The 26,168-nt window shown below is 48.4% G+C and overlaps 1 protein-coding gene across 1 annotated transcript in view; it reads left to right on the top strand.

The window, feature by feature from the left end:
• Positions 1–26,168, top strand: part of Otop1 (otopetrin 1) — a 29,014-nt gene that overhangs the window by 955 nt on the left and 1,891 nt on the right. Inside the window, exons 2-5 of the mRNA XM_052735851.1 lie at positions 11,976–12,112; positions 18,195–18,253; positions 21,615–21,745; positions 23,468–24,375. Coding sequence (XP_052591811.1) covers positions 11,976–12,112; positions 18,195–18,253; positions 21,615–21,745; positions 23,468–24,375 — 1,235 coding nt within the window. The remainder of the gene's footprint in view (positions 1–11,975; positions 12,113–18,194; positions 18,254–21,614; positions 21,746–23,467; positions 24,376–26,168) is intronic.

The following is a 26,168-nucleotide window of genomic DNA, read 5'->3' as shown; positions in this document are numbered from 1 at the left end:
ATTGAGGGGAGCCAGTGATCCTCGGTCCGAGAGCCACATAGGCCTGCCTTGGAGGAGGTGCTGGGAGGATGAGGGGAGTCCTGAGGACATGGTCCCAAGGGACACCCTGACCTAGTCAAAGGGGGCCAAGGCCATGCAGGGCAAAGGGAAAGGGCTGGGATCCAGGGCAAAGGGAGCAGACCAGATCCAGGGCAAAGGTGGCCTCCTCCCGCGGCTTTCTCTCCTTAGTCTGTAATTTCCCATAGAGCTGCTTCCCAGTTTTTGCACACTTGACCTCATACCTTGGTTCCCTCTGACCCCAGCCCCTGGCTGAACCTCTGCAGATGGGGATCTCGGGCTGGAGGGGACCAGAAGATGCTTTGTGTGTGTGTGTGGGGGGGCGCTTCAAAGGTATGACACCCCACCCCCCGGCCCTTTCATCGAGGCCATGGGGATTACCCTCTTGCCTTGAATAGATACTTTCAGGGATTAGTTTATCTTGCCTTCTGGAAAATTGTCCACTGCCACAATCTGCCTAAATTCTCCAAGATGAAGATTTTAGGGAGCTCACAGATTGGTGAATTATGAATGGCGAGGCGGGCAGTCAATGTAACATAAACTGACAAGACTGGCGCTCTTACCCCAGGATGTTGACATTTTGCCTCTTCTTTCCAGAAGCATCCTCTCTTCCTCACTCGCTTCCTCTTCCTTTCTCCTTCAGCTCCTCTACCTCTCCCCTTCCTCCCGACTTTCACTTCTTCTCTTTCCTCACTTCCTGTCCCTCTCCTGCGCCATCTCTTTTCTCCTTTCTTGCTTCCTTCCTCTAGTCTCTTTCCTCTTGTGCCCCTTCCTCTTTCCTTCACTTCCTTTATCCTTCCCTCCATTCTTCCCTCCTTTTCTCTCTGACTGGTCCTGTTATTTCCTAAGGTTGGAAAGTCAGAGGGAGAAGCAGGGAAAGAGCACAGACCAAGATTCCCTTGTGGACCAGCCTCATGTCTTTCAGACACCATGGAGAGATGAAGTCGATTAGGCTAAGAGAGAACAGCACATAAGAAGCTGGGCAGCCCCTCAGGAAATGGTACCCAGGAGGAGGGGAGGAAGAGAGGGAGAGGGGAGGAGACAAGAGGGAGGTCAGTTGGACAACAGAGGATTCACGATGTCCATATGCCCAGAGTCCAGAGGAGGCCAGGACTCCAAGCAATGCTGAGTGGCTGGCCTAGGGGACTGTAAAGGCCAGTGTGGGGTCCTGGGGGAGTCTGGTACCACGGAGAAAGGGGGAATCAACATGGGCTCTGTGGGATCCCAGGTAACACCCGGGAGAACAGCACGCAGTAGGTTGTGTGGACCCTCTGAAAGTCATCCTGTAATGATGTAGCCATTCTGATGAGGCACATGTGCTGTGCAAATGCTGTTGGCCCTGGAGGACACGGCTTGTACTCCCCACTTCCGTCTCCTTCAGCTTTATGAGCCCTAGCTCTCACATGAATTGGATAAGAATCATAGGTATCTCATGGAGAAGGGCAGGAAGATGTTGAGGGAAAGCAGCTTGCCATGACCTGGCCATTCCTGTGAACAGATGGGTTCATTTGGGAACAAAAAGACAGTTACCATACCAAGGTGTCGAGAGGAAGCACCCTGGCCCTGGTAGGGTCTGAGGTTTCCTTTGGACTCTTAGCTGGAAAGACAAGTTTGTGGCAGAATCTCAGCCCTGTCTCTATGGGGCTGGTGGGGATGGGTGGTGGGTCGTGTGGGTGGGGAGACAGGGTGGTTGATGGGTGGTGGGTGGGTGGGCGTGTGGGCATGTCCTGAGGCTGATGCTTTGGGATGGAGCACTCCTCAAGCCCTGCCCCTAGAACTCCAGGCACTGAGGTTTTCCATGGAAAGTTGTGGGGCTTGGTTTGGTCTGGAAGGCATCTCTTTGAGCAGGAAATATTCCATTCTACTTCCTGTGAGGGAGGAAATGCTTCCTTAGCAATAAAAAAATACTGACTCACTTGAGTAATTGGTAGTAATGTTGCGCCTCTGTCTTTGCTGACTGAGGAAGGAATTCCTCTAGAAGGGATGACTGTAGCCTAGGAACCTGAGCCTGCCTCCTGAGCAGCCAGTGAGCAGACTTCTTAGCATTAATCACCACTTCCCGCTTTCCTTGCTAGCCTACTCCAAATGTGATGAAGCTGGGAGTTTTTCCCCCTTGTTTTTTGCCTGTCTCAAGACCAGAGATACTTTGAACACAAATTCTGGAAAGAGTGAAGGTTATAGTTGTACTTATTGAGTGTGTTTGGAATGCCAGACTCATTACAGTCACTTACAGCTATTTTGGGGATGGGGAATCTCCCCTGAATTTATTCTACCATTCAGATTTTCACAGTGTTTGCTTTTAAACGAGGCACATCTGTACTTGTGCTTTTCCAGACCTTTGTCCAGTATGCTACCACAGGCCATCCCTGGAAATAGGCGGCATGGGGACTGAGATCAGTGTTCCTAATGGACCAGAGGAAAGGGGACAGATGTGAGCTGCCTATGAAAGGCTAGTCCGGGGTGGTCATAGGACAAGCTGCAGAGGTGACAGCAGAAAACGCAGTGGTTCCTGCTTGGAAGGAGGTTGTCTACGGCGACACACTGAAGGGGTGTGTGTGTGTGTGTGTGTGTGTGTGTGTGTGTGTGTGTGTGTGTGTGTGTGTGTGATGGTGTCATCAGGCAAGTTGGCCATGAACAGAAGAAGGGAAGAAGGGAAGGGAGTGGAGGAGAAGAACCGAGGGAGGGGAAAGAAGGAGGAGAGAAGAGGCAGTTGAGCTGGAGGACAGGCTGTCCTTGCCTCCAGTTGTCATCTGCCGACTTCAGCGCAGGTACAGCAAGCTTGAGACCATATCCCGAACTCCACTTTGCATCTCGGAATGGTGGCTCATCTTAATCCTCAGTCCTGCTTTCCTGCAGGCAGAGCTCCTCCAGACACTCTGGTTTTCTTGGGCTTCTGTCCCTGTCACTGGCATAGTGAGCCTAAGTCCCTGCCTGAGATGGTTCCTCAGTTCTCCCATTTGAAGCAAGCAAAGCTTGCTCTCTCTCTCTCTCTCTCTCTCTCTCTCTCTCTCTTTCCCCTTTATTTAGTCTATGGTCAAGTACATGAAATGGTGCTGTTTGCATTCAGGCTGTGTCTTCCAAATTCAGTTAACTCAAATCCCTCACAAGCATGCCCACAATCTAGACAAATCCACATTGAGGCACCCTTCTCAGGTCATTCTGGAGTGTGTCAGGTGGGCCATCACTCATCTCAAAGAGAGCCCCCTGTGGATCAGATCCCATTTTCCCTTAGCCCTCAGTCTGCTTTCTGCCTCTGTAGATTTGGCTGTTCTGGAAACTTCCCCGAGATGGATGTGTGCTCCTGTGGTGGCTTCCTTTCCTTAAGTGTGGAATTTCCCACGTCTAGAGGATCTTGAGATGGTGTTGCCACTGCCTGGGGATGCTGACAAGGCTTCAGAGGAGGCTAGTATTCTGTCCCTGGACATAATCCCAGGGGCAGGTGGTGTGACAGTTTGACAGTACAGATAACAGGCAGGTGACATCCCCTGTCCCCTTTTCTCTGTCTTTTGAGCAGGAGGATCTTGGACCCCTGCCCTGCACAGTGGGGGAGGAAGCCTTGCTCTGCTTGGACTTTTGCTGGGGCAATGTCTCAAAATGACTTTTACTCAGGGGCCTAGACTGAGAGCCCACTCTGCTTGCCTGGCCCTGCTGGTCTCTGGCAATGGAGAGATGCATGGCTCATGCAGAGTGGACAGAGGAGGGCAAGAAGAGGGGAGACAATGCAGGGTGCCAGACAGTGATGGATGGAAGCATGGCTCCTGGGCAGGGCATGGAGCTTGTCTGCCTCAGTTTCCTCATCTGTAAAATGGGGTTACGCTGTTGTCTATTACATCAAGTTGGCATGAGAACCAGGGACTACATGCATGCAAACTTCTTAGAAGAGCTTCTGAGAGAAGTAAATATGTTATTACTGTGAAACAAATGAGTCATGAGTATAATGCACAAGGTAGGGGCAGATGAGGAGTCTGGAGGAGACTGGGGGCTTCGGGAGTGATCCCGAGACCCACTATGTGGTAGTCAAAAAGACAGGTACCAGACCTTGGCTTTGTCCCATGGTTCATGGGGACCCACCACAGGTTATTAAGAAAGAGGACAAGGGAGATAAGTGTACCCAGCTGAGGTTGGGAGATGGGTACAGAGCGGGAAAGCGGCAGTGATTCTGAGACTCGTCCTGAAGCCTTGATGAGTCTTGCCAGCTCCATCCCCCTTCCTTCCCTTCCTCTCCCTCCACTCCCCTCTCCTTCCCTCCCTTCTCTTTCACTCTTCTTTCTCTTTTCTCTTCTCTCTTCTTTTCCCTTTTCTTTTTTAAAGACAGGGTTTCATGTGCACACCAGACTGGCCTCAACTTTCCTATGTACTGAGGATGACTGTGAACTCCTGATGCCCCTGCCTCCACCTTCCAAGTGATTACAGGCATGCACTCTCACACCTGGTTTATGCACTGCTAGGGATTAGCAGCAGTTCTCTGTGCATGCAAGGCAAATAATCTGCACCTCCAGCCTACGTTCATTTTCTTACGGCCCAAAGCCTAGATGCGGTTTAGCATTCTTTGGAAAGAAGTAAGAGTATAGGGGTCTCAAAGGTGTTTGTAGGACAGTGTTCCTGGGGGGAAGAAGAAAGGATGTTGAGTCCAGAAGACAGTAGTATATGGCAGTCCCACAGTAGGACATGCTATAGGCCTTCATCTGTGAGCTTTGTAAGAGCCCACTTTTAATAAACAAGTCTCACCTGGAAAACCTTTCCTGCCACTTTTAAGATAACTGCAGCTCCTGGGTTGCTGTTCTCATGACACCAGCTCACCATCTGCCTAGCACCAGTCCTGCAGGAGATTGTATTATCCAGTTACTGTTTGTCATGCTGAACAGACCGTGAGTTCCTGAAGGTTCAGGCACTTCCTGAATGTACTCTCCGTGGTGTCCTGAGATCCAGCATCAGGCTTAATGTATAATGAGGGCCACATGGTGTCTGTAGAGTAAATGAATCAGTGGAGACTATGTGTGATGGGTGGTTGATGGGTGGATGGATGGGCTGATGAATGGGGCAATGTATGGGACTGGTGGATGTATGTGTAATTGAATGGGTAGATGAATAGATGTGTAGGTGTATATGTATATATATGTATGGGTGAGTGGATGGGCTGATGTATGGGGGAATGTATGAAGGGATGTATGAGTGAGTGTCTTAATTAATATTCTATTGCTGTGAAGAGACACCATGGCCACAGCAACTCTTATAAAGGAAAGAATTTAATTGGGACTGGTTTACATTTCAGAGGTTTAGTCCATTATCGTCATGGAAGGAAGCATGGCAGCATGCAGGCAGACATGGCACTGGAGAGGTAGCTGAGAGTTCTACATCTAGATCTGCAGGCAGCAGAAAGAGAAAAAGATGCTGAGCCTGGCTTGAGCATTTGAAACCCCAAAGACCACTCTAGTAACACACTTCCTCCAACAAGGCCACACCTCCTGATAGTGCCACTCCCTGGTGACCAAGCATTCAAATATATGAGCCTATGGGATCCATACCTTTCAGACCACCACAGTGAGTGAGTAGATGGATGGGTGGATGATGCCAGAAGCCCCAGGGAAGAGGGTGGAGAGCTCTGAGAGTCTGTCAGCAGTTCAATATAAGGAAGGACTTTCTAACTGAAGCAATAGCCATTGCATTGGATGACATACTGTGAGGGATGGTGAGCTTCCCAGCATGCATGTCCAGCTGGAGGCCAGATGATGGCTGGTCATGATGCACTGGGGAGTGTCTTTCCAGGGAATAGACTCTGGGACTGTCCATCTGAAAGAAGCTAGGGTTCACTATTCTAGACTCCTAGGAGGGTCTTTGATGCCCAGCAGCAGAAATGAGACTGGGTATCTTGGGCAGTTCCTGGATTACTGTCAAGTAATATAGTTAATTGATTATATTTTTATTGATTTTTTATTTCTTTTACATTTGTGTGTGTGTGTGTGTGTGTGTGTGTGTGTGTGTGTGTGTGTGTGTGTGTGTGTATGTATGCCTGCCACAACATACATGTGGCGGTCAGAGGACAACTTGAAGAAGTTGGTTTTCTCTTTCTACCATAGGGGTTCTGGGATTGAACACAGGTTGCCAGGCTTGGTGGCAGAAATCAGTTCCTCCTAGGGGGCTTTTCAACTTGATTCCAACTCATTACGTTTTCCTTTTGGGTGTAATGAAGAGAGGGTATTGATCCCAACTATAGACCTTTCTGGGTATTCCAAGGGGATTCTATGGAATGACTCACTGAGTCTTCTCAGCACCCCAAGGCATTGTGGGAGGCATTATGATTATTATCCCATATTACAGATCGAGAAACTGAGGCACAGAGGTTACATAAGTGCCCAATATCTCAATCAATAAATAGGAGAAAACAAGACTTGAAGCTAGCTAGGCAGCCTCTCTGCCACGTTCCATTTTACTGCCTCTTAGGGCATGATTGACACTTTTCACTGTTCTATAGACAGCAAAATTGTATGCTCTGTTTTCAGATGAGGCCAAGTTTTACACAGAGAGAAAATTAAGTGATTTGATTCTTCTGTGGTTTCAAATATTTTGTCTATTTGACCGGTCTAGTTCTGAAAATTTCTGCTCTAGTTTTAATCAGTAACAGTTACATATAAAAGCAAATTATTATTATTGTCATTGTTTTTTGAGACAGGGTCTCACTGTGCAGCTTTAGCTGGTCTGGAACTCACTATGTAGAGCAGACTGGCCTCGTACTCATGGAGATCCACCTGCCTCTGCCTCTCAAGTGCTAGGATTGAAGGCGTGCGCCACCATAACTGGCCCAAAGTTCTAGTACTGAGCCTTCATGCACTGTAAGATTTTCCTCATGCTCTCTGTCTCGTTGTTCGTAATGTGAAGGATTCTTTGTTCTAAATTCCATATAGTCTGATAGTAGCATTCCCTTCCCACTTTCTGTTTGTCTCGCCCGCTTCCCCTCGCCCACCCCTAACCTTCCATCACTAACCACTTAGTCATAGAGAGAGCATGTTTCCCTCATTTCATTTCTAATTCAGCCTTTCTGACCTTGCTTCCTGGTAAATGAGACAATTCTGGGTTCCTGTATGGTTTCCATACCTGACTCTTGTTTCTATTTTATTTATGATGATAATGATTATATTTTACATTATCCCTCATGCTTGCCTTTTAGAATTACCGTATTTTTAAATTGTTCTTTGATAATTTGACACATGTATTCAATGTATTTCAGATCATATCATCCTCCACTCCCCCACACCAGGTCATCTCGGATCTCTTCATGTTTGCCTTTTTTTTTCCTTTTCTTTTGAGCACTTGGAATTTTCTTCTTTTCTGCCCCACAAGCCTCAAGTCTGACTAATTTTCTCTTGCCTTATAATCTAGGGCATGTAACTCTCTTTATATTTGGAGAAAAAAATACTAAATGCCTGCTCCAGCAAGTCGGCCTGCCTCCTGCTCTGTTATGCCCTGTGCCTCCTGCCTCTCCGGACCATCCGGACTTACCTGCTTCTTCAGTCTCTTGTCCCTGCTGCCTCTACGTTCCTTAACTTGTCTTTTCTCATCACCAGACTTCCAAAGCCTTTCTTCTCTTCCACATCTGGCCCTTCTCTCGCCTATAGGCTTTGCAGAGACAGCATCCCACCTTCCAGATGTTCACTCTGTGAGTTGTCTTCACAGAGCAAGCCACCCACACCACCTCGGCAGTTTATCTCCAGACATTTGAACTCAGAGTCTCATCTAGTAAGCTATCTCTCTTCTTGACTATTCTCTCTCATCCACCAACCCATCCTTCTGTCTGTTTTTCAGTTCATCTGTTAATCTGTCCATCCCCCTCACCCCCACCCAGTGTACTTCCAAGCGTTTACAAAGTGTATTGGTCACCATTGTCCTTCCTTCCCTTTCTCCCTCTTTGAACTCTCTTCCAACTACTTCGCTGGCTTGTCAGACAGCTGGCCAGATCACATAGCTCCTTGCTCTTCTCTATTCAACTAGCTTCCCTCAGAGACTCCTTTCCTGACCACTTCCATTAGTGGCTCACTCTCTGTCCCACACCACATCCCTTCCGGTCCACAGCACCTCCGCCCGCTCTTCGTACATCTTGGTTTTCTGTCTTCCCCTCTAATGTGTAGAAGCTCCCCAAGAAGCTTTCCTCTCCTCTTCTACTGACTTTCATACCTCCCCCACCCCGTGCCCAGGACAGTGACCGACTCACGGTTGATGTGACTCACAGTTGATGTGCAAAAGTTCATTGTAGAATGAGTTGTATGTTGTCTCTCAACAACTTTCTCTCTTCTGGCCCAGCAGACAGGTGACACCTCACCTGGAAGCCAGGTCTATGGACTTTTTTTTTTGAGAAACTCCTACTGTTTTCTGGTCTCCCAAGCTGCACAAGAGAAGCCTAGTGCCAGCTCACCCCCTATTCTTCTTCAATATCCTAATTTGTACCATGCTGTCCTTGTGAACATTTGTTTCTTCTCCTCTCTCTTTCTTTATCCTTGAGTAGGTGCCTTATTCCATGTTGTGTTGCTGTAACAAAATACCCAAGGCTCGGTACTGTCTAATGTAAACATCATGATTCTGATGTTTGGAGTGTTTAAAGAGCCTGGGGCTAGCATCCTATCAAAGGTCCCCTTACTGTGTCATAGCAGCCCAGAAGAGCAGAAAGTGGTCCAGTGGCATATGGAAAGGGCTAAGCATGTGGATGGCCTCCCCATAGCAACCTGCTCTCATGAGAGCAAACTGGGGCCCCAAGAGAACTATATTAGTCTTTCCTAAAGACCGTTTCCAATGATCTAAATACATTCCATTAATCCCCACCTTTAAAAAATTTATTAGCTCCGAGAATTTCATACAACGTAGTTTGTTCATATTCTCAGATCCTCTCCCCGTCTTCCCACCCAACTTTGTGTGTGTCCCGATGGAGTAATATCCTCTCCCCACTTCTCCTTTTAAAGGTTCTACCCCGCCCATCATCACACTGAAGGGTGAGCTTCCAGCACACGAACCTTGGGACACACACAATCTACAACCAAACCCAGATGGGAAGAGACCTCAGACTGTGTCAGTAGATGAGTGAGTGGATATAAGGAAGGAAGGGAGGACTTCGGACTGAGAGGGCCAGGGAGGGTTTCATGGCAGAACAAATGCACTGTCAATCACCGAGACACTCTAGAGCACTTTGGGGCCCCAGAACAACCTCATCTACCCACTAGGGAACTTGTTAGAGATACTGTGAACCCCACCTCGCACCTACTGAGCCAGAAACCGGCATAAAGCACAGCAGTAGGAGCTTTATCAATGCTCTTCCCAGGGCATTCTGATGCATGCTCAGGTTTGTACACCACTACTGTAGACGGTTTTCATTTAATGGGGGCGGGGAATCGAGTCTAGGGTTAGGGAGATGACATGTAGGAACACACACACCTGTCTGGTACCCAGGATCCCATAGTTCAGGGCTTAGCTCTGGCCACCCAACCAGGCTGCTTCATGTGGTCTTGTTACCATTATGATTATTATTATTATTTTATAAATCAGAAAGAACCTTGTATTCATCAGCCACTCTGAAAGCACTGGGATTGAATCTCCACTCTGACAGAGGTTCTGATTTCACTGGGGATTTGCCAGGATTCACAAAACACAACTTCTCGTCATTTCTATAGGGCTCCGAGTGGCAGCAGTGAGCTGGGCTGTGGCATTTCCCCAGAGGTGGCTCTGGCGGCGTGTAATGCGATCACTCCTGCCTGGCTCTCACCTTGGTTCCCCAATGCCCAACTCATGTGATCCAGTTTCCTCTGTGCGTGGGAGAGGACATGTGAGTCAGGTCATTGATGCCAGGAGGGCCCAGGAGCTTGGACACTACCCACATGTCCGGCACAGCTGCTTTCCTTGCCCAGATTTGCATTTGTCCAGCACCTTCCAAATGGGTTTTGTAATTCCTGGCCAGACTTCTCTATATGTGTGGGTTTTTTCCAGTCAAAATCATTAATAGTATAAAAAACTGCTTAACTCTTCACCTTACCTGGCACCTTTTCTGATTGCTAGTAGAGATGCTCTTACTATTGAGTTTTAAGAAGTCAACTTTCTAGTTTACTTTCATGTATGTGTGTGTGTATACCTGTGCATAGGAGTTTGTGTATATGTGGAAGATGTATGTGATTAGAGAATGTCTTTAGTGTCACTCCTCAGGTATCATCCCCTTGCTTGAGACAGTGTCTCTCACTAGCCTACTACTTCACCAAATAGGCAAGGCTATCTGGTCAGCAAGCAAATTTCCCATCTCTCCATCTATGGGATTACAGGTACATGTGGCCATGCCCAGTTTTTATGTGGGTAGTGGGGATCTGAAATCAGGTCCTCATGCTTGCCAGGAAAATGCTTCAAAACAGCATCATCTACCCAGCCCTTGTTGTTTGTTTGTTGATAGTACCTATCTTAGGGGCTGGAGAGATGGCTCAGGGGTTAGGAGTACTTGCTATTCTTGCAGAGGACCAGGATTTAGTTCTCAGGACACCACAACCATCTGTATCTCCAGTTTCAAGGGATCTGATGCCCTCTTCTGGCCACTGAAGGCACTGCAAACATATGGTGCACATTCATACACCCAGGAACACACACATACACATAAAATTATTAAATAGTATTTAACAGTCTTAGCAGGGATGACTTACTGTTTGTGGTGGTTTGAAAGAAAATGGCCCCCAAAGGGAGCACTATTAGGAGGTGTGGCCTTGTTGGACTGGGTGTGGTCTTGTTGGAGGAAGTGTGTCATTGTGGAGGCAGGCTTTGAGGTCTCATACATGCTCAAGATACCAATACTGTCCAGTGTCTCAGACCACTTCCTGTTGCCTGCAAGCCAAAATGTAGGACACTTGGCTACTTCTCCAGCACAATGTCTGCCTGCATGCCATCATGTCGCACCATAATGATAAAGGACTAAATCTATGAAAATGTAAGCCACCTCAATTAAATGTTTTTTCTTTATAATAGTTGCTATGGTCATGGTGTCTCTTCACAACAATAGAAACCCTAACTAAGATAGTCTCTTGGTCTTGGCTTGCCTCTCCTTAATGTTTAGTGATTTGGGGCACCTTTTCCTGTACTTTGTGGCTGTTTTTATATCATCCTTGGAGAAATGTCTGTTCAGGTTCCTTTGGCTGGTTTCATTCTGCAGATGTCTTTGTAAATGCTGTAGATATTGATGGCTCTGTAGAAAGGTGTCTTAGTTAGGGTTCTATTGCTGTGAAGAGATACCATGACCATGGCAACTTTTATAAAGGAAAACACTTAATTGGGGCTGGCTTACAGTTTAGAGATTTAGTCCATTATCATCATGTCAAGAAGCATGGCAGCATGCAGGCAGACATGGTGCTGGAGAGAAAGCTGAGAGTTCTACATCTGGATTGGTGGGCAGCAGAAAGAGAGCGTGACACTGGGCCTGGCTTGGCCTCCTGAAACCCGAAGCCCACCCCCAGTGACACACTTCCTCCAACAAGGCCACACCCACTCCAACAAGGTCACAGCTCCCAATAATGCCAATCACCATGAGCCTATGGGCGTCATTTTCATTCAAACCACCACAAAAGGTAATTTTCAAATATTCCCTCCCATTTTTGGTGCCCTCTTTCTTTGTTGAGAATGTTCTGTGGTTCACACACCTTTTCATTTTGATACATTGACGGATCCAATCTCATTAGGCTTTCTCTTACATTTTTTCCTAATAGTTTTGCCTCTTTTAGCTTTGATAGAATTTTTGAGTTAACATTTGCATACAGGATAATGGAAGGTCCAGTTTCATACTTTTGCCTGTGAGTGCTGAGTTTCCCACGGTGTGGTCTCGGCACCTTTCACCCACATGCTCTAGAGTTGACATGATTTGTTTGGGATGACACTGTGCATGCTAACACGCGTGCGTTTCTCCTGCCTAGGAAGCATCACATTGTTCGCATTCATCACCGTCATCCTGGGATGCTTGAAAGTCGCATACTTCATTGGATTTTCCGCGTGCTTGTCAGCCACAGAGGGCGTTTTCCCGGTCACCCATGCAGTGCATACGCTGTTGCAGGTGAGCCATCGGTGCTTCCTCATGCTGCCTCTGCTCCTGTGCAGCTGGTGTGCAAAAGCCCACAGCATCAACACAGATAGCGGGCAGGGCCCTATTTAGGATATTTCTGTGGCTCCTGTCAGGAATCATGAGCTGGTCCAGGCGCTTCTCTGCAACACTGGGACTCTTGTTTCCCCTCTTGTGGGCTGGAACCTTTTATAACACTATGAGGTTCTTGTTTTCAGCATGGACGATGAACTTTGTTTCTTTAAGAAGTAAGGATTTGATAGATGCCATTTGAATGCATAGCTCACGGGCAGAAAACACACCCCCTGACTGCAGAGAGTCTTAGATAGACCCCGGTGTGGCACCTGGCCTTAGTGGGGCTCTTTAGTGGCTGAGAGTTACTCTGATAAGGAAAATCATGGCCAGCATCTTTATAGCACTTGAGGACACACAAAGTGTTTTCTTGTGTTGAGTTCTTGTCCCCAGCTGGTGACCCTAGTTTTGGAGGCCATAGAATCTTTAGAAGGTAGGTCTTTTGATGGCTACAAGCACAACCACTGGGTCTGGCCTTGTTCCTGTCCCTTTCTCTGCTTTTGGTTTGACATGATATGACAAGCCTCTGTCACGCACTCCTGCCACCATAAACACCATGAGGGGACACCCGCACAAGCCTTCCTCCTTTTAGCAGTTTCTGTCAGGAATTTTGGTTCATTTTGATGCAAAGTAACAAATACAGTGTTCGTTGATGGATGGATGGATGGATGAGGAAAGATGCTATGTATCCACAAGAGTATACTATTCAACCATAGCAATAGTGAAATTCCACCACAGGCAGCAACATGACGGAGCTGGAGGATGTTGTATGAAATGAAATCAGTCCAGGATGAAGACATGAGCTCATGCTGCTCAGCTTGGCCAGGAAGGCTTGGAACTCCTGATCTCCCTGCTTCTACCTCTGAAGTTCTGGGACGATAGGCCTGTGTGTTAATACTTCTGTTTATGTAGTGCTGGAGATTGATCACAAAGCTTCTTGCATGCTAGGCTGGCACTCTACCAACTGAGTTGAGAGACAGACACCGTGCTCTCACAAGGACAGTAAAAGGTTGATCGTGTGGAAATGCAGAAAGAATAGTGACTACCAGAGCCTGGGAAGGCTGTAGGTGTGTAAGGGCTGGAGAGAGGACAGCGACTAGGTACAGAGGGTGGCTGGAGAGGAGCAAGAAGGTCTACTGTTCTACAGCACAGCGGAGGGAAGGGGCAATGATGGGCGGCAGAGATTAACTGAGTATTTCCAAGTAACTAGTAAAGCCGGCATGTTCTCAACATAAAGAAACGAGCAAAGGGGCTCAGCCGTTAAAGGCACGTGTGTGCAAGCCTGGAGACCTTAGTCCAGGTCCTGGAACCAATTCCACAAAGTTTTCCCTTGACCTCCACATGTGTGCGCATGCGCACGACACACACACACACACACACACATACACACACACACACACACACACACACACACACACACAGAATGACTCTATGTGCTCATTGCACACTGCACGTGTGGGAAGTGCACTGCACAGCATAGCTATGTCCAGTTAGTGTGCTAATCAATAACAAGCATATTTTAACACAAGAACAGATGCTAGGTCATCAATCTTTTCTTTACTCTTTTTTAATTTTATATATCTAAGGTGTATACCATGATATTTTCACATATGTACACATGGGAGATGTTTCAGTCAAGATAATTGCTATATCTGGTGCCTCGGTTTCCCTTCTTGGTCTTATTAGTGGGGAGAGCACCTCTAAGGCAGTGCCAGCAAGCCTGCAGTAGACAACACAATATCCCGCTGTAACCCTTATCTTGGCCATCAGCTCTCGAGACAGTCGTCCTGTATGCTTGCCGGTTTGGGCCCTTTGCCTGCATCGTCCCACTCCTGCCCCCACTCAGTCTCTGTTCTACTGTGTATTCAAGTCTTCATTTTTGAGATTCCATATTTGGTGGGTCATGTACTGTCTGTCTTTCTGTCCCTGGCACACTTTATATAATGTCCTCCAGGTTTGTCAGAGATGATAGAATTAAGCCTTGTGGTTTTCTGAGGAAGTCAGTGGAGCTCAGAGAAGACCAGAGATTTGCTTATATCATGGCAAGAAGCAAAGATATTTCCTCCTCCCGAGTAACCCTGGGGGACTATGAACTTGGTTCAGCCAAACTTACCGTTCAGATGCTCTGGACTCACAGCTTGAAAAGACCCTTCCGAAACCGTGTTGAACCCCAGGAAAGGGAAATCATCTTCTGTTCAAAGACACTTCTAGTTCACACACATCTTAGGTTTCGCAGACAGCTCAGAGGATTAGGAATGCTTCTAACACACCATCCCAGGCAAGAGCAGCTGAGAAGAGGTAGCAGAGGAGCTTGGGTAGCTTGGTTCGGTGGTGGACTGGTGGGAAAGGCTGGGAGATCATGATGGGACAAAGGGGAAGGGGCTGTCTCACAGGTAAAAGCTGTTATGTCCATTTGATGAATTCTGATTCTCAGCATCTGTGAGATTGTGCCAATAGTAGAGGACCGGGCCTTTCTGAGGAAAAGGAAGTCCCTGGGGTGGCCCTGATCCAATAAATCCTGGGTCCTTATAAGGCAAGCTAGAACACAGGCACACACAGAAGGACAACCAAGTGAGGGCTCACATTGAAAGGTATCATCTCCAGGTAAGGAGAGAGGTCCCAGGAGAAACTGACTCTGCTAACATCTTGAACTTGGACATTCAATTTCCAGGACTGTAGATGTGTTTAGATTAAGACAGCTTACCTCTGGGACACGGTGATGGTAGTTTGATCAGTTATAGCCCCCTCTCCCCCATCCACAATAGATACCCTTGATCAAATGTAGCCCCATCCACCATAGATACCCTCAGTCCAATGCACCCCCCATCTATAGTAGACATCCTCAGTCCAATGCACCTCCCATCTATAGTAGACATCCTCAGTCAAATGTAGCTCCATCTATAGCAGACATCCTCAGTCAAATGTAGATCCATCTATAGTAGACATCCTCAGTCAAATGTAGATCCATCTATAGTAGACATCCTCAGTCAATGTAGATCCATCTATAGTAGACATCCTCAGTCAAATGTAGATCCATCTATAGTAGACATCCTCAGTCAATGTAGATCCATCTATAGTAGACATCCTCAGTCAAATGTAGATCCATCTATAGTAGACATCCTCAGTCAGATGTGGATCCATCTATAGTAGACATCCTCAGTCAAATGTAGCCCCATCTATAGTAGACATCCTCAGTCAATGTAGATCCATCTATAGTAGACATCCTCAGTCAAATGTAGATCCATCTATAGTAGACATCCTCAGTCAAATGTAGATCCATCTATAGTAGGCACTCTTGATCAAATGCACGTGCAGCAGACATTCTCAGTCAAATTTAACCCTCCATCTACCTCAGATATGGTTGCTGGAAATTTTGGGGAGCTCCATCTGGGGTACCCCATATTTCTGGGTAAATTATGGTCCCCCCTCAGGGCTCTTAGCCTCATTAATAAAAGAAATGAAGAAAGTACTCAGAAGGAAGCTTGTAGACAGTTTTATTAGAATTTAAAAGGGAAACAACAGATCTGGGAAGTTGCAAGTCTTGGCAGCTGCCAGGAGAAGGGATATGGAGAGGAAGAGAGAAAAGCATGCCTATTGAGGTTAGCAACCAGCCACATGGCAGACAAGCAGCTGCATGAAGAAGCAGAGCAGAGAAAGAGTGAAGGAGCCCCCCCCCAAAAAAAAAAGCCAAAAGAAGGGAAATGAGGCTTAAAAAAAGTTATTCTGAGTAACTCAGAAAAATGGGTAAACTTAACCTAGCTCTCATAGTGCAGTTCTAGAGACCGCACAGAGGGTGGGCATTCTGGGAAGGAAAAGCACATTATCTCATTAAGGGAATAATTATTCCTCCCTTATGTTTAGCATAGTGTAAAGTGAATCCACTTCCTGAGGGGTGGTCCTTGGGCAGGTGATTGACAGACACAGCTGGGTTCATGCCTATGTTCTGGGTAGATTGGAATGTTAGGTCTCCACCCAGGCTAGAGAGTTTGTTCCCTTGGCTAGGAGGAAATGCTTTTCCTTAAACAGTCTCAATAGAGTTCTGGCCTTTCAATGCTGCAGTAACAATATCCTTAGTCAAATGCTACCCTCCATCTGCTTCAGATAGCCTCAGTCAAACACAGTCCTTCATCTACTGCAGAAATCCTGTGACCTCACCCTGTAATGCTTGGTGCTCTGACCAGGGTGGCAGAGCATAGAAGAGGGTATCTGGCCAGTGTGGAGTGAGGTACCATGTTTGCCAGGGCAACACTTCTGGTCATACCAGGAGCACGCTCCTGTGTGTGCATGCATGAGTGTGTGTGTGTGTGTGTGTGTGTGTGTGTGTGTGTGTGTGTGTGTGTGTATCTGTATGTATATATGGTTAGGCATGTGCACATTGTTTAGGAGCCATCTGTCCTAGTCAGCTTCTCTGCTGCTGTGAAAAAATACTGGCCAAAAGCAACTTGGGGGCAAAGCTTGTTTGGCTTATAGGTTAGAGTCCATCATCGAAGGACGGCAGGGCAGGAACTCAAGGAAGGAACCTGGAGGCAGAGACACTTCTTACTGGCTTGTTCTCTCTAGCTTGCTTACTTAAAAGTTTATCTTTATTTTATGTGTATGAATGTTTTGTCAGCACAATTGTCTGTGCCCCTGGAGGCCAGAAAGGGTATTAGAACCCCTGGTCCTAGAGTTATAGACAGTTGTGAGCTGCCATGTGGGTGTTGGGAATTAAATCTTGTTCCTCTGGAAGAGCAGCCAATGCTCTTAACCACTGCGCCCTTCCACGCAGCTACCATTCTTATACAGCTCAGGTCCAGCTGCTTAGGGACAGCACTGCCCACAGTGGGCTGGGGTCTCCCACATCATTAGCAATCAGTAAACTGCTTCACAAACATAGCCATGGGTCAGTCTGATGAAGGTAATTCCTCCTCCAACGTGACTCTGGGTTGTGTCTAGTTGACAACCGAAGCTAACTATGACGCCATCTATTTTTGTATTTTGAGACAGGTTTCTTATTGGCTTAGGGCTTGGCAATCCAGCTAGGTTATTTGCTCAGTGAGCCATGGGGGTTCAGCTTTACTGTGGGTCCTGGGGATAGGACTCAGGTCCTCGTGCTTGAGCAGCAAGTACTTTACTTGAGTGAGCTATCTCCTATGTGGTGTATTTCTTTTTTGTTTTTAACTTTCCTTGACCCAAATTTCCTGATATTTAAAGACTGTATTCATTCTTTGACAATTTTATGCATGTGTATAATACACTCTGGTCACATCCATCTTCACCCTCTCTGATCCCTCAGGCACCCACACTAACACCCCCCTCCTCCATCAAGTCCCCTCCCAGTTTCTTGTCTTTCTATTTTGCTTTGCTCATTGCTTTATTTAACCAGGGCCACCCATGTGAGCTCTGGAACCTAAAACACTCCTGGTCCCATGCATTCCAGTCCACAGGGAGACAGCCTGTTCCAGCATCCTTCTCCCCTGCACTGTTAATGATGATGGCCAGGGGGCTGGATAGCATAAGTGAGAGCCAAAAGGAGCCCAACCCAAACCAATCCTGCTCTTCACTGAAAGTGCTCAGTCTTTGCTTTCTGGACATTGGTGCAGAGTAGCTGTTCAATGGAAAATTATTGGATAAAACCTGACAAATATGACTGAAGAACAACTTAGGGAGTTTCATGACAAACAGACTGATGCCCACATGCCTATCCCAGACCAGACATCTTCAATCAATTGCAGCACAGCTCCATCCACAGCAGATATCACCAAACAGTTCTAACTCTACCTTCTCAGGAGACCCCCTCAATCAAATACAGATCTCCACCCATAGCAGACATTCTTAATTCATTGCAGCACTCCTTCCACCTGTCTTGGGAGGCCCCACCTGACTTCTCACAGGATCACTATTCCCACTGCAGAATGGCTCTGCTGAGGAGAGTCATCTCTTTCCCCCCAGTTTCATAACTTCTCAAGTGTGCAAACAGAATGGCAGTTTCCTCACTAATATGTTTTCCTTTATTTCCATCTAGGTCTATTTTCTCTGGGGCCATGCTAAGGATATTATCCTGTCTTTCAAAACCTTGGAAAGGTAAAAACTTCGAGCAATTGCTTTGCTTGTTGGTTGATATTTGTTTAGATTAAATGTTAGAAGAAACGAGACTCAGGACTGGCATCCAGCTAGGGCTATCAGCCCTGAGAGCAGAGTTCTGTTCCACCCCGAAAGCAAAGCCCTTCTAGAATGTCCATTTCTCCCAAGTCATTCCTGGAAGACAAGGATGTGGGTGGGAACTTTTCTGCCATCGCCTACTTCCCTTTCATGGCCCTCAGTTTACTCATCTGTGAGGTGGGAGCAGTGAGGTGGCCTACCGCTGAGGATAACTGTCACAAAGTGCATGACCCGTGTCCATCGAGTGTTGGGCCTGCCACCAGTTCTCCCTGGTTAGGATGTGGTCAAGGGAAGAATGGCCAGAAGGAAGAGGTGAACTCTCCAAGGGCAGGTTAAATATGGATGGATCGAGGAGTAAACACATGCTCTGTGGAAAGACCTAGTATTGCATACACCATTTCCTTGGGGGAATCAACTCCTCCCTTCCAGCATTTGAGATGACCACTGGCCTTGAGAAGATTGGTTGATGTGTGACCACTGGATAGCACGGCTTCAACAGGCTGCAGATGTAGAGATTAAGTCTATTGCCAAGCACATCCTTTGTGTCCCCAGTTTGCACAGGGCTAGTGGCCTGGTGCTGTGGGGTGGGTGGTGATGATACTAAGGCATCCTTGGCTGTGTGGGAGGCACCCTGGGGTTTGCATCCATCATGTGGCTGGGGCAGTGACCTTGGCAGTGATGTTTAACCTTGGTGTCAGGAATACCAGATGCCCCACCTCCTGGGCAAGGTGGGCAGGGGATGAAGTATGCTCACATGGTTCCCCCAAGGGAAAGAGTAGTCATTGAGATCCAGGACCTCCAGAAGCCATCACTTAAGGCTGATGAGGTGGCTCGGTTGGTAGAGTGCTTGTCTAGCATGCATGGCCCTGGGTTCAAGCCCTAGCACTGAATAAACCAGGCATGGTGGTGCTTGTCTGTAGCCCGACTCAGAAATAAGAGATGGGAGAGTCAGGAGGTCAAGGGTCATTCTTGGCTATGTAGGGACACTGAGATTGAGACCAGCCTAGGCCTAGGCTTCCATGGCCACTATCACATCTGGTCTCTACCCATTTCGGGGTGAGGGTATGCTTTTCCATCTGTTAATGTGTCGAGCAAGATGGCAAACATTTTTAATTCCTACAACTCTTAGATTTTTAGATGTCAAGTTCTTTAGAAAAAAGTGGAAGATGAGGTTGTCTCAAGCATATGTCATGACTGAGGCTAGAGTTGAATCCAGGGTGCTCCTCTAGGGAGGGCTGGCCTCACTTGAGGATAGTCGCCACAGTTCTATGCCAGTTACTGTGTTGGCAGTTCTGGCTGGGTCCTGTGGACTTAGGACTTTCCTAGCCTCCTGCATGAGCTGTATGAATGACATCCATCCTGCCACATCCTTTGTCAGTGGCTTCTGCAAAGTTCCTCCCAGGTCGGGATTGCCCCTTTTGGGATTCCATCCATCTCTTTCCCCAGACATGCAGTTGAGAGGGACTATGGTTCTTCACACATCTTAGGAAGCACAGATGGATACTAGAGATGAATCCTGGGATGCATCCTGTCACCATGGTCTAGATGTACAGGCACTAAGTGTGGGGAAGGCCTCAGGCATGGGACATGACACTTGTCCTTAGCTTGAAGGACTTTTTTCAAATTGACCTTGGAAGGCTACCGTTCTTAGGATGGTGCGTGGCCAAACAGCATGACCCTTGGTGACCTCATACTGATTCTGTGGCTTCAGCAGGCTCAGGATTGGACATGGGAACAGGGAAAGGGGAAACAGAAGGGCAGCTGTGTGCACTGTAATAAAAGAAAGCCACCTGCCAGAGGTAATGGCATTGTCTGGGCTGTCAAAGGCTGTATAGAGCAAGCGGGTTGTGAGTTGTAGCAACAGGGCAGGCACAGGGCCAGGCCGATGGACAGACACCCGTGCTGTCTCCTTTTTTCTGCCTTAGTTCTGGTAGTTGGGCAGATGCCAAGGTAGCCATATCACACAGGAAGGTGCTGCCTTCCCTGGCTCTTGGGATGCCTGGACTCAGCTGGGGTGGACATTTAGGGGAGAGGAAGGGAGGCCTGGGATGAAGATGTTTCTGTGTTCCCATAACTCAATCATGGATAGGTGGTCTCTGAGCTGGACAGGGGAGTATACACGGCTGCCTCTGGGTAAGCCAGGGAAGTACCCACAACTTCCTTTAGGCTTTCCTCTCCAGTCTACTGTTGGATGCCTCTCCTAGATAGCCGGGCTGCTGTGCCTGTAGAGTGCCCAGAAGCTACCTTAAGTGAATACAACTGCAGCCACAGCAGGATATAGGGAATTCACAGGAGGCAGGGACCAAATGGAGACCATGTGTCCTTCCCATCTCTCTTCTGTTCCCTAGAGTCCAGTGTCCGACCTCACATGTGCCCTCTTCCTGATGAGGTCACAGTGTGGTTTAGAGGCTAAGATTGTTTCCACTACTCCAGCATGGCCACTTCAGGTGTGACAGTGGAGGAATTCCTGAGCCTAGCTGGGACTTTAGAAACCCAAAGAGTGATCTGGAGCAGGCTTCTTCTGTGTTTACACTCTGCCCTCCTCGGTGGGTTGGGGCTTCATCCCATACTGGTTGGCTCATGGTTACAAGATGACGGCCACAACCTCAGCCTTCATGTCCTCGTGCAAGACTGTTGAAGGAGACGATGTTGAAAGGAAAAGGGTCCATAAACAGACTTTTCTAATTCTTATATCATCAAACAAGCAAGAGCTTTTCAGTAATTCACCATAGATTATACATTATAACGGCCCTAGTAAGACAGACCAAGACCAGCTGCAAGGAAAGCCATGAGCAAGTGTGTGCAGATTGTTTTCTACTGGCAGGTGGGAAAGCAGAGGAAATGGACGGCGATGGTTTCTGGGTTGGTCAAAGAACATCAAGGGTGTCCCTACTGTCCACAGTCCACCTGGCCCTTCCATCTCCTTCATAGTTCTCTCTGTTTCCCCTTTGGAGAAAGAGTGGCCTCCAGGTGTGGTTGCTTGCCTTTAGTAAATTTGCTTCCCCATGTCCCCGCTCACAAGATGCAGTGTCTTTGATGTCCCACAGACAATGATTTAAAGACAGGCAAGTTCAAGGTGAAGGCAGAATGCCCAGATGCTCTGACTCTCAGCCAGCTGGACCAAGGGCTGAGGGAGGAGGAGTGTGTGTGTGTGTGTGTGTGTGTGTGTGTGTGTGTGTGTGTGTGCGCGCACACATGCATGGGAGGTCTCAGCCTTACCCACGGGCTCAGCCCTTTCCCAGGGCCACTCAAGAGCAGATATCCTGAGATGTGTGCTTTTCAGGTTCGGGGTGATCCACTCAGTGTTCACGAACCTGCTGCTGTGGGCCAACAGCGTCCTGAATGAATCAAAGCACCAACTGAATGAGCACAAGGAACGGCTTATCACGCTGGGCTTTGGCAACATCACCATAGGTGAGGGAGCCTTCCCTGCTCAACCAGTCAGGTCCCTGGGGAGCCACCTGAGCAGATAGACCCTACTGTGGACAGTTTCTCTAACCCCGCAGGCCTTCATTCTGCCTCCCCAAGGCGGTAATTATAGGCTTCACCTGGCTTGGGCGTGTGGAGGCCCAGGGTTATCATTTGGGGTCTGTCTCTCATAGCCCATTGGCTGGAGAGCTCCATGTCTTTTTTTTCCACTGTGGAAGATTGGTGGTTTTCTCTGGTGGCGTTTTAATTAGGACTCCTTCAGCCGATCTTTCTTCTGAGAGGTTGGCCTGTGAACCCCGGGGAGCTCTCAGCCTGCCTTCGTGCATGTGAAGGTTTTTAGCTGACTGACTGCAGTTGACTCATTATTTGGGCTCATCTTTATTTTTCCCTCGCTCTGCTGGGGAGTTAGCCTGGGGTGGGGGTGAATCATCCTCACATCTGCTCCTGGAGTTCTTGAGCATGTGTGGCTTCACCACATCGGTCTGAGAACATCTGGACCAAGAAGAAGGCAGGATGGAGCACAGTGCACCGGGAAGTGAAGAATTTGAGTTTGGGTCTTGTTTTTATCAGATGCTAGCTGTGTGGCCTTTGGAGGCTATTCAACCTCTCTGGGCCTGCCTTCCCTCTTTGTAAAGTAAGGAGACTCCAAAACTCTGTGCTTTCAAAGATCCTTCTGGCTGCAGTCTTCTGTGCGTGGGGCTGGGCAGAAACGTGGCTCTGTCGGGCTGCACGAATGACTTTTACAGGTCTGTGTGGGAAGGAAGGGCTCTCTGTCTTTGGCCTCACTTCCTCTTGGTTACAATAGCAGCCCCAGCAGCGACAATTTTCATAATAGAAGCAAACTTTTATAGGCACTGCCTGGCTTTTATTAGGCACGTGCTGACTGCCAGGCAGGGCTCTAAATATTTCACAAGGCTCATTAACTCTGGCCTGGCCTTCCTCTGAGGTGGGCAGTATTAACCATTAATGGTTAGAGACATCGTGCCACTGAAAAGTGTCTGAGGTTGCGCAGTCAGCAAGAGATTACAAGTTCCTAACTGTCTCATACCATTTTAGCGACATTTAGGTGAGAGCTTTTTCCAATCAGAAGAGACATTTCCCAAGAGTCTTGAATCATATAGTCTAAACACACACACACACACACACACACACACACACACACACACACACGTGCATGCATGCGCGCGCACACACACAACATATTCACAGAGAAAATTAGACATTGTAGGGAAGCAAGATGTAGAAAAAAAACCTTAAACCCCTGCCTCTTCCCACCAGAGAGAACCGCCACTACCCTTCTGGTTTATGCGCTTCTGGACCTTTTTTCTGTTTATGAATCAATCTATCACTTACCACTGTCACCCCTCTCTCTTACACAGATGGTGCCACAGTCTCAGCCCTCTTTAGCAGCCTGCTTTAGAAGTTCAGTGGTAGCTCTGGACCATCTTTATGTGGTGATGAGTAAATCTCTACAATGCTATTTATAATAGTGCCATTATACACTAGCATCCCACTAGAAAATGGCTGATGCCATTCTGGGGGCGAATCCTTGCTTCTTTTTCTCCATATAGCCATGGCATTAAATATGATGCTAAACATGGCTCATGTACACGTTGGGTCTAGTGGTGAGGTCCAGGCTGATGGGCTTACTAGTCTCCTTATTTCTTGTGCTGATGGCTGTCTTCTGTCCTCTGCCTATCGCCCTAGTTTTGGATGACCACACACCACAGTGTAACTGCACACCACCTGCCCTCTGCTCTGCCCTCTCCCACGGAATCTACTATCTGTACCCCTTCAACATCGAGTACCAGATCCTGGCCTCTACCATGCTCTACGTGCTGTGGAAGAACATTGGGCGCAGGGTGGACAACTCCCGGCACCAGAAGATGCAGTGTAGATTCGACGGGGTCCTGGTGGGCTCGGTGCTGGGCCTGACAGTACTGGCTGCCACCATCACGGTGGTTGTGGTGTACATGATCCACATCGGGCGCTCCAAGTCCAAGAGCGAGTCGGCACTCATCTTGTTCTATTTGTATGCTATCACCGTGTTGCTGCTCATGGGGGCCGCTGGGTTGGTAGGAACCTGGATTTACAGGGTGGATGAGAAATCCCTGGACGAGTCCAAGAACCCTGCACGCAAGCTGGATGCCGACCTCTTGGTGGCCACAGCCTCGGGCTCATGGCTTCTTTCCTGGGGCTCCATTCTGGCCATTGCCTGTGCTGAGACCCGCCCGCCATACACCTGGTACAATCTGCCCTACTCTGTCCTGGTGATTGTGGAGAAGTATGTCCAGAACCTTTTCATCATCGAGTCGGTGCACCGCGAGCCTGAGGGGGTCCCCGAGGATGTGCGCACTCTGCGCGTGGTCACCGTCTGCAGTGGTGAAGCTGCTGCACTGGCTGCATCCGGTCTCGGGAGCCAGGGGTTGGCTCGGGATGGGTCATCTGCCGTCAATGGGAATCTGTGTCCGCAGCAGGGATGCGGTAAAGACGACCAGGAGGCTGTCTGGGAAGGGGCTGCAGGCACAGTCCGCTGTCCGGACTTCCTGCAGGGCGGAGTCAAGAGGAGGCTCCTCAGAAACATCACGGCCTTTCTGTTCCTTTGCAATATCTCGGTAATCTTCAGCAAACTGTTGCTCTCCCTCCCTCCCTCCCTCCCTCCCTCCCTCCCTCCCTCTCTCCCTCCTTCCCTCCCTCCCTCCCCACCTTTCTCTTTCGTGTGTGTGTGTGTGTGTGTGTGTGTGTGTGTGTGTGTGTGTGCGCGCGCGCAAGGACGTGGAGGCCAGGAGTTGATGTTGAGATGTCTTCCTCAATCGATTCTCTACCCTGTTTTTGTGAGCCAGCATCCCTCACTGAATCCTGTGCTTTTCATTGGTTAGACTAGCTGGCCAATGAGTCCCAGGGAACCCCCTGTCTCCTCCGCAGCCCCTCAGCTCTGAGTTACAGACACATGCCTCCCAGCCAGGCTTTCTATGTGGTCTTCATGCTTGTCCAGCCCAGCACTTTCCCATTGACCGTCTCCCTAGTCCCAAGTATTCAAATCAATATTGTCCTCACCTTTCCCCAACAAGGACCAAGGGCTATGATGAAAATGAGTGGAGATTGACTGCTGGGATAGAGTGGGGAGGCTACTGCAATAGCCCTGGCAGAGGGATGGCCTGGGTGGGTGGAGGTGGAGATTCACAGAGGACTGGGGGCATCTCACGTGGATAGGGTGGTGGAGGGATGTGGAAGATTTGGAGGGAAAACACATGGCCCTGGGATCTTGGAGCAAGCATCTGGGAGGAAGATGCTGTTGATAAGGGGGAAATGGGCAAGGCAGGGCGAGTTGAGATGTGCTCTGAGCACTCAAGTGACCAGTGGAAAACAGGTGCTGGAGTCCCAGAGTGGCTCAGATGGGGGGTTTGGGTGGAAGCCATAGGCCTCCAGCTGGTGTTTCTGACCAAGGTTGAGGTGACAGTCCTAGGGGTCATATGCAGGGAGAAAGGACGGGAACTCATGAAGAGTCCGCACAAATGAGGAGCTAGAAGAGGGGACTGTCGGTGGGAAAAGGTCTGAGATGGAAGGGGGAAGCCCCAGAAGCCAGAGGAAAAAAGTGGGGCAGGATATACTCCAGAGAGAGTTCTGCGTGGAGATGAAAAAGAAGACAGTATGTATTAGTCACTTGCTGCGGTGTAAGAAATAACCCCAAACATAGCAACTTAAAACCACAGGTATTTATTTATCATGTAGCGTCTTCAGATGTTGAACCCAGAGCCACCAGGTGTCTGTTCATGATCCTAGCCTGGCTGTAGGCTGTTGGCTGCAAGACTTCTCTTTGGGGATTTGGATTCAGCCCCTTTGTGGGTTGCTGGAGAGAAGACAGGAGTTCCTTGCAGCTGCTGGCCTGGAATCACCCTTTGTCCTTTGCTAGGAGGGTGCCTGCCCTAGCCCGGGAGCCAGAGAGATAGATAATATGCAGTAAGTAAGAAAGGGGCCCCGGAGCTATAGAGGCGGCCCTGGCAACCTAGAGCGTGGTCAGTGGGGAGGAAGAGGAGAAGAGGCTGAGAAGGATGTGGGGACATGAGAGACAAGAGCAGCAGTTTATTATTTTAAGTTTTGTTGGCTTTCTTTGATTTTTTTTCACTCTCATCAGCGCCCTCTAGAGAGAGTTAAGTTACAGATCAGAAAGCCGAGTGGGTGTGTAAGGACTGCTAGAATGGAGAGAAACGGATGAGTTTGTGTCTGAAGGCAAGACGAGGGATGAAGAGCATTCAGTAAAGGCTCGTAGATTTGCTGGTTTCCATGGAGGTGAGGAGTGCTGTAGAGTCCCCTTGGCCTTTGTCACTCACTGCTGTGTGAGTCTGGGTCAGCATCCATAGTGCCTGGGATTTGCGTGGGGACCCCAGGTATCTCGGAAGCTTCTAAC

This window comes from Peromyscus californicus, unplaced genomic scaffold, assembly GCF_007827085.1.
Source record: "Peromyscus californicus insignis strain IS unplaced genomic scaffold, ASM782708v3 Scaffold_13__1_contigs__length_99412109, whole genome shotgun sequence".
NCBI classification, from domain to species: domain Eukaryota; kingdom Metazoa; phylum Chordata; class Mammalia; order Rodentia; family Cricetidae; genus Peromyscus; species Peromyscus californicus.
Note: the sequence above shows the minus strand (reverse complement) of the source record. Positions and strands in the feature narration are given on the sequence as shown.